Raw genomic sequence first — 9,154 nt, forward strand, 5'->3', positions numbered from 1 at the left:
TTCCATCTTTTCAAGGTAAATTTCGGAAAAATTATCTTTCCTGCGGAAAAATGTTTGGGGGTGGGTGAACCCTCTATGATGTTATGTGCCTAATGGTTAGGTCTGAAACAGTTGTCCGTATTTAACGTCGATATTGACAATATCGTGTCGATATTCATTTGGATATGTACAGGACTAATTTAACGTCAATATCGACGGTATCGTATTCCTTTGTTTACAACTGAAGTTGTCCGTATTTCATGTAGATGTCGTCAATACTAAAACTCACCATATTTTAATGTCGATATCGTCGATATCGATGATATCTTATCGATATCGATTGGCATATGTACACAACAAAAGCTGTTCATATTTATTGTCGATATCGGCCATATTGTATCGATATCAACTTTCATTTGTGTAAACTGTACCATGCTTATCTTAAGTTTTGACAATATAGACACTCGCCATTACATCATTAAAATCCTTTGATACCATAATTTGAACGTTTTTCTCATTAATATTGATAATTTGATATTGATTAAATTTTATTATTTATTGTATTCATACGGAAGACCTCTTGTTGCTCGCAACGAGCGTCTAGTTATTATAATTATTATTATTTTATTTAAATTGTTCATTGAATCAATATTGATCAACGAATGACGGATGCCCTACGGACCCGTTGCCTGGTCACGGTAAGATTATTCTTTCTACGGCTTTCCCCGCCCCCATATAATAACACGAATAATCTAAATTTATATAGATTTTCTATACGCCTTCTATTTACATCATTGCAGGAGGAACGAAAGACGGAAACGAAAGTAAACCCAGGAAAAATGGATGATATTGTTAAAATTATCATGAGTGTGGAGATATCCCCCGTGGAAGTGTTAAAGGTTTTCACGTGCATGTTAGCGGGAATTTACACGGGCTGCAGTGTGTATGCAGCAGTGATAGAAGCTCCCAGTCGATCCAACCTCCCGCTGCATTCTCTGTGGGAACAATGGTCCACCAGCCTTACCAGAGCAGCCAAAGTTATCGTAAGTCACATTCTCGCAAATCTGTAAACAAGGAATCGGGCTGATAAATATCATCTTCGCTAACCAATGGTTTTCGGCCCATAAATGGGGAGCAAAGTGGACCGAAAACCCTTGGCTAACGAAGATGGATAAATATGTGTTATTTGACGAATTATTTATTGGTGTTTACTACATGCATTAACATGAGAAATGGGCCTAAATCTATTCTCTTTTAAGAAGTGGACAGGCATAGCCTGGATGTACATGTAGGCTATGCCTGTCCACTTCTCAAAAGAGAATAGGCCTAAATCAACTGTAAACAACGCTGAATAAATGTCATGGTAGAGTGCATACGATCTTTCTTTCTTTTTGTAAAGGGGTGTAACGAAGAATTTTGACCCGGGTTGAAAATTGACATCTCTATATTAACACTTTTCCATCTTTTCAAGGTAAATTTCGGAAAAATTATCTTTCCTGCGGAAAAATGTTTGGGGGTGGGTGAACCCTCTATGATGTTATGTGCCTAATGGTTAGGTCTGAAACAGTTGTCCGTATTTAACGTCGATATTGACAATATCGTGTCGATATTCATTTGGATATGTACAGGACTAATTTAACGTCAATATCGACGGTATCGTATTCCTTTGTTTACAACTGAAGTTGTCCGTATTTCATGTAGATGTCGTCAATACTAAAACTCACCATATTTTAATGTCGATATCGTCGATATCGATGATATCTTATCGATATCGATTGGCATATGTTCACAACAAAAGCTGTTCATATTTATTGTCGATATCGGCCATATTGTATCGATATCAACTTTCATTTGTGTAAACTGTACCATGCTTATCTTAAGTTTTGACAATATAGACACTCGCCATTACATCATTAAAATCCTTTGATACCATAATTTGAACGTTTTTCTCATTAATATTGATAATTTGATATTGATTAAATTTTATTATTTATTGTATTCATACGGAAGACCTCTTGTTGCTCGCAACGAGCGTCTAGTTATTATAATTATTATTATTTTATTTAAATTGTTCATTGAATCAATATTGATCAACGAATGACGGATGCCCTACGGACCCGTTGCCTGGTCACGGTAAGATTATTCTTTCTACGGCTTTCCCCGCCCCCATATAATAACACGAATAATCTAAATTTATATAGATTTTCTATACGCCTTCTATTTACATCATTGCAGGAGGAACGAAAGACGGAAACGAAAGTAAACCCAGGAAAAATGAAGATTATTCCATGATTTACATGTAGACGCGCGAAACAAAGCTATTGTAATAAGTATATAGTGGTAGATAGTAAAAAAACTAATTTGATCTATGATTATATGCATGTTCAGTAAGAAAATATGATTGAATTCAATTTAACATATCTTGTGGTGCTAAACCATTTATATTCTTGTAGAATATAATTAGTTTATGGTTATCCCTTCGAGAGCAAGGTTTCCAAATTAAGCTCACTATATAAATTATTTTAGAAGAATTAACTATTATCCCTGTCACTGTCCTGGTTGCTTCAATTTGTACATGTTTAAGCAATTCGGATTTTTCCTTGATACAGCTGCTCCAAACAACATATCTATCAGTTTTATACTTTTCGCATACCTTTTCATGTATATACCATTAATATAATTAGATCAACAATCCTCCGACTGTATATTTATATGCAAACCTACTTGTTTTTAAATTGATTACATTTTTGCTGTAGAGGGTATATGTTTTTAATTTTGAGAAAATATATTACGTGAGTTGCCTGTGTTTCTAATTTACAGGTAAATAATAGAATTGAAAACTCAAAATAATAGAAATAAATTGCATTTTTAAGAAGAACTATTACTGTATATGCAGAAAATTGTATGGTGCTTCAATAAAGTTAATCAGACAAGTTTATGAAAAATTATTTTTAAGTCGTAAAAAATTAAAAACATGTGTAAATATGTATATGCTGTATATATACGTATAAAAAATACCCAGTATATATGAAAAAGGATAAAAATATGACAACCATTCATTTATTATTTTGTCAGTGAAATATTCTGACTTCTTCAAATTAAGCATAGGTATCTGACATTATATCCTTTTGTCTTGATATAAATACATGAATATATATACCCTTTACCCAATAAAGCAGTATAGAGATTATATATTTTCAGTTATTAGAAAAATATACAACGTCAGGTGCCTGTCGAATAGAGCTCTGTTGAATTGCCTTAAAAGTGACGATAACGGGCAATATGTTTGTTAGATATATTTATCAGAGATTGTGACAAGTTTCAGAATCAAACGGTCGTCTTCTTAGCTTTATTTACATAGTATTGTAATAATAAATGGATATCATTGCATATTTTCAATCTAAAAATTAAATGATTAATTGAACATATCAGCCTAAAAGAAATTAGCCACGTCCGCATAAGTATCGGACAGTATGTGCATTTTAAAACTGAAACTTTCAAATATGTGCATGATTTTACATTTAAACCGTGTAGAGTAAGTTCCAGTTCAGATCAAAACTCTGAGGTTTGGGTCAATTCTCAACAGGATCAATTTTCAACGGGTCGAGGTCATCAGAGTTTAGAAAAATCTTTCTCATACCGTTGAAAAATGACCCCGGGTATAAATTTCACGATTTTGGTCTCAATTTTCAACGTTGAAAAATGACCCCCCGGGTCAATATTCAACGTTGAAAAATGACCTCCGGGTCAATTTTCAACCCGGGTCAATATTCTTCGTTACAGGATCGGATCATTGAACAATATTTGGTGTATTGATCACAAGGGCCAAGCCCGCTCATAACATTAATTTCAATGTAAATTCTAATATTACAAGTAATATTAAAACGCTGTGGTATTGATATACAAGGATGAAATATCACATAGAAAAAAAATGTAAATTATAATACATGTATATGACTATAAATAGAGCTAGTACCTGATTAAACCCCTGAATGTGTATGAAGAGATTGGTGTTGATCGTTTATTTAAAGTAGGGAGATTTTTTTAGTACCTGTGATATGGACCATGCAGTATGCTATAATTTACTGAAGTCACATCAAATCTCAGTGAGTTTTTCAATATAAAATTCTATTTTATTTTTTTAAAATGTGTTTAAAAAACCAGTGTTGTTCAAACGGGTTTGTATTTCCCTGAAATGTCCACAATATTGTTTCTGTTCGTACCCTTAAGAACCACCAAAGTATTATTTGAAATAAACATGTATAAATAAGGAATAAGGAATCATTCTTTGATCGAGTATTATGAGGTGATAATTTTGGTTGGGGCGTGATCAAATCCAATAAAGCCCAAAGGGCTTTATGATACTATTAGATTTGATCACGCCCCGACCGAAATTATCACCTCATAATATTCAGAGAATGATTCCTTATTACTTATATTTATATAATTTTAAGCCATCGTACAATTAAATCTTTAACTATAAATAAGCAAACCCCGCTGGCACCTCAATTCTTTATATTTGATGACATATCCGATATTCTATATTTGTTATAATCATGTTGTTTTATTGTTTTAATGCATATGCCCCCCGAGGGCCCTTGATTGGTGAATAAATAAATATTAATAAATATATATTTGATGACATATTTCCAGCTACAAGAATGTTAAAACTTAATTCTGTACATCTTTTTTAAAGAGAGTTTTAAATCACTGTTCAATATAAGTTTTTAGACGGAGTCACGTGACCCCGTCTATTAGTTTACTGAAACCGAAGTCTCAAACCGGAATGCACGCGTAGAACACATGAATTGAGTCTGCGCGTAAGAAAATAGTGCAGAAAGTTTTCATGCATTTCAGTAAATATATATTATTTTCATGCATTTCAGTAAATATATATTATAAAACCACGCATTAAATCTTTAAGTCCTCTGTGTATAAACCAAATTTTATTTAGAAAGTAAACAAATAGTTTTATTGATCAAAATATTCTTGCTCGGGTTCAAATGTGGAATGAGTTACGTAACTGAATGCACAACGCCGTTGACGATTCAGTTGGTGTATAAGCTCATTAATCAATAGAGGATGTTGAAGGTTGAATCGGAATTAAATTTCCCAAACGCAATGTGCCATTTTTGAAAAGTCGTGAATTTTATTTTTACAATCTTTCACCTGAATACTGCCGAATTTCATGCGCAAGCCGAAGTTAAAATCAGGACGGATTATACAAAAATGTCTTACATATTAAATAGGTGTTTCATTGGCTTCCAGTCTACTTGCGGTATGACTGCTGTTCGTCTTTGAAGGAATTTTGTACATAGAAAATAAAAACAAGTCTGAATTTGCCTTCGCGCAAATTTGGAACAATGGACTATAAGCAAAATCTATATACATGTACCGGTAGATTATACATTTTGGGCGACCAATACATCAAATAATATATACAGTGTTATCGATTGAAGAACCAAGTAAAATTTTTATGTTGATGTTGTCCGGTTTAGTTGGAATCAGGCTTGGGGTGAATTACATTGTAAAGTAATGCATTAAATTACCATTTTTCATGAATTTGGGCATTAAATAACCATTACCATTACTTCATTTTCTTGAAGTAATGCACTGCATTACCATTACATGAGTAAAGTAATACATTGCCATTACCATTACTTTGTGAAAAGTCGATAAGTTTTAAAAAAGTAAATTAAAAGCTAAAAAAAGAGTTTTTGTAGATGTTTCATAAATAAAACTTGCTTTAATTAACATATTGACAGGTTCATGTTTAATATCAGGTTCAAATTTAATGACCTATATAAGATTCCTGTTGCACTTGTAGTGCCCAAAGTAAGGTTGGTCCCGTAACATTTACGCGCTAATTGCGGAGTTGCCAATCTCTGTTATTTATGTCTCTGATTTTCGGAGAATGATTTTTAATGAACGGAGCAGTTGTATCGTAATTCGTGTAGGTGATGTTCGAGTTTACACAAAAAGTAGTAAGTGGCGAACGGATTTATTTTTACCTATTAATTTTGCAAGAAAATTGTGTCAGATAAGTCGGTCTTAAAATTCAAAATGGCGACCGTGATAAACCTTTTTATTGTTAGAGTACTTGGAATCCTATTGTAAAAAGAAATATTTCTAACGTCAGGTTCCTGTGTTTGTTATCGGTATACAAATGTTCACTTTGTTTGTTAATTCAGCAGTTTGAGAGTTTTAGAGGTTTTCATAAACCTTGTAAAACGGATACCGTCCGACTTGTGGATATTCTCTTGTATCACAAAATTGAATAAATCTAATGATTTAAATTATCTTCCTTGATATAGTTGTTTTGATTTTCCCGGTTAGTAGTAATTCTTTAAATTTTTCCTTGGGGTCTTATTTTACATAAAATACCGTTGTGTCAATTTTCTACAATTATGAAGGCCGGGATTGAGTAAAATTTAGGCAAAGTACAAAGTATCAGACAATTGCAAAAAGAGCCGAATTAACATAGATTGAAGTAACTAATTCAAACTCATAATTTTTGGAAGCATATTCGAGGAAATCAAGTACAATTACAAATTCAAACTTTCAAGACACCCGTCTTTCAGTACTCTCAGTACTTTGATTTGTTTATGCCGTTACACCTTTTAAAATTTCTTTTTGCGATTTTATTTTGTAAATTGAATTAGGTGATTTTTTAATTGATGACTAAAATCACACGAAGCATATATTTTTATGTTTAAGGTGAAATCACAAAATTGTACACTGCACTGGAAAGAGCAGCCCACTAAAAAATAAATTACACTTCATTGCAATGTACAAAAGTTGAATTTTGCCTCATATTACAGCCTGTGATGTTGCTGTGTATGGCTGTGTCCTCTGGGGGCGTGTTCTACCTAAGCCCCGCCTCTGATGAGCTGCGGAATCTTTGGCTGGCTCCAGTGGCCTTCTCTCTCTTCTCGTTTGTCTATACCCTCATCGTCATGCGTCCGGAAACTAACATTCTTTTGGAGAAAGATGTCATTACAAAGAAAGGTAAAAATGGCACTTACAATAACCCTGCAGGTTTCTTTTTAATGTTCTCTTTAATAATATATTCGATTTAATAAACCTAGTTTTGATTTATACATGTGACGATGACTATTGAAATGTTTGACCGTGCTCTGTTGACAGGGAAACAGTGGGTGAGGGAGGCCGTGGAACGCTGGATCTCCCGCCATTACATCCGGGTAGTCCTCGTCTGGGTCGCATTTGTGCTGGTTCTCTTTGCTACTGTGAAATCTTAAACTTAAAACAGCATAGATTGTATGGATGCCATTTTTTACATATCACTCTGCATATCAGTGTTAAAAAGTAGTGGGGTGGGTGGGGGTTCGTTTTCCTTTTTTATGAGTTTAACTTTTTATGTATGTATGGTTGTTTTTGGGTTTTTTTACTTTTATGTTCCATACAATATTTGTGTATTTGATGTCCCTTTTACAAATTCATGAAATGGATTTACACAAAGCAGCAATATGATAAACCTCCATTGAGAAACCATAGATCTTAAAGAACGCAAGTACATGTAGATTGAATAGAACTGATGAATGAATTTTTGTTGTATTTTTATTCTTGACGTATTGACATTAGAATCATTTTAACAAGAGCTTGGACTTGGGGTAGTTTTGTCAAGAGGAATGTGACGTAGGCCTGTCTATTTCACTGTTGGGCACATAGCCATTCATGATTGCTCTTTGAAATCAACAAGATTTGTCTGGCTTTTGAGCTAAGACTACGCAATCAGTGCAGATTTCCCCTGAAATCGCGTCATTTTTAACTTGTTTTGACGCAAGAAATAGATAGCTACGTCCAACCGAAAGTCTAAAGTAAAATTCAATCTGATTACCATTAGATCCTTTGGTGAAGTAGCGATCTCCGTGAGAGAACTCGCGGGTGTAATTGAATTCCACGATAGTGTTTTAGAGTGATTACCTTTTCATTAAAAATAATCAAAGCAAAGAATTTTAAACTGTCTTGCTTGTAGGCCTAATTGGATATTTGACGTTCAAATTTTAAAGAAGCATTTTATAAAAAAATACCCATGCTAACCATTCTAGACATTAAAAATTCAAAAACAAAATTTGAAAATGTTGAGCTCAAATTTCGTCTAGAGCCCTTTAAACCAGAACACATGTACAATTTGTTGGTCTGACGTATCAGAACGGATTAAACTTACGGAAAAAACTCTTATATATACACAAATCATTGATAAAAACGTGTAAAGTTACGTCGCAAGCCACGGGTTTTGTGTCCATTCTATTTCCACATTCCCTATTTTATTTGTGGAAATAGAATGGACACAAAATCCGTGGCTTGCGACGATGGTAAAGTTATAGCTTTCACATACGCGTAATTACATTACATTGAAACTTTTCTAAATAAATATCTTGCAAAGGACTATATATGATATAGGCAAAAAATGGCCCCTAAAATGAACATCGTCATTTTACTCTATAATTCTTTTGTTTTCCTTGTACAGATATATATGTGATGTTTTAACATAATATTCATTTTGATTCAACTGTCCACAATTTAGAAGTATGACATCATAAAGACAACCTTTTCCCGCCATTTATGCATTTTTAGCATAAAACAGCTTGTTTTCAAGCAGTTTTTCTTTCTGAAAACAGAGCGCATGCTTGAACAAACAAAATATTTTAATCAGAGATTTATGTAGCCAAGGCTAATAAGTGACCAAAAAATTTTCCTTGTTCAAGCATGCGCTTTATATTTCCCATTCATAAAAAGGTAAGAAAAATGTCAATTTTTGGCTGATTTTGAGTGAATTATATAAATAGCGTCATTTCTGGCGTCATATACCGCCAGTGAGTGCAAATGAATAAAAAAAATAGGTGAAACATATATTTTACATGAACTCTTCTAAAATATAACATAACATTTTGTTGTACCAGAAAAACTTTTAAAAATGGCTAATTATGGGGGCCAAATTTAACTCTTATCATATATAGTTCTTCAATAATTTAATTTACTTCTATACAAACTCTCTCTCTCTCTCTCTCTCTCTCTCTCTCTCTCTCTCTCATGCATAATTTATCCAAGGAAGTTACTTCTATTGAACAAATGTCATTTGATTGGTTCTTTGTTCCCTAATACATTTCATCGCCCCCTCCCCCATATCATATAAAAAATGTGACGAATCTAG

At 33.2% G+C, this 9,154-nt stretch overlaps 1 protein-coding gene across 1 annotated transcript; it reads left to right on the plus strand.

Moving 5' to 3' along the window:
* The first annotated feature begins 549 nt into the window (after positions 1 to 549).
* LOC128163548 (uncharacterized) lies at positions 550 to 7,543 on the plus strand. The gene is made up of 4 exons (XM_052827178.1): positions 550 to 677; positions 780 to 1,022; positions 6,801 to 6,987; positions 7,126 to 7,543. The coding sequence occupies exons 1-4, from the start codon at positions 642 to 644 to the stop codon at positions 7,236 to 7,238; spliced, it is 579 nt and encodes a 192-aa protein (XP_052683138.1). The 5' UTR covers positions 550 to 641; the 3' UTR covers positions 7,239 to 7,543.
* The last annotated feature ends 1,611 nt before the right edge of the window (positions 7,544 to 9,154 follow it).

This window comes from Crassostrea angulata, chromosome 9, assembly GCF_025612915.1.
Source record: "Crassostrea angulata isolate pt1a10 chromosome 9, ASM2561291v2, whole genome shotgun sequence".
In the NCBI taxonomy this organism is placed as follows: Eukaryota; Metazoa; Mollusca; class Bivalvia; order Ostreida; family Ostreidae; genus Magallana; species Magallana angulata.

Coding starts and splice junctions, on each gene's coding strand:
- LOC128163548 (XM_052827178.1), top strand. CDS start 642: ATGACGGATGCCCTACGGACCCGTTGCCTGGTCACG. Junction 678..779: donor GGACCCGTTGCCTGGTCACG/GTAAGATTATTC, acceptor ACATCATTGCAG/GAGGAACGAAAGACGGAAAC. Junction 6,988..7,125: donor AGATGTCATTACAAAGAAAG/GTAAAAATGGCA, acceptor CTCTGTTGACAG/GGAAACAGTGGGTGAGGGAG.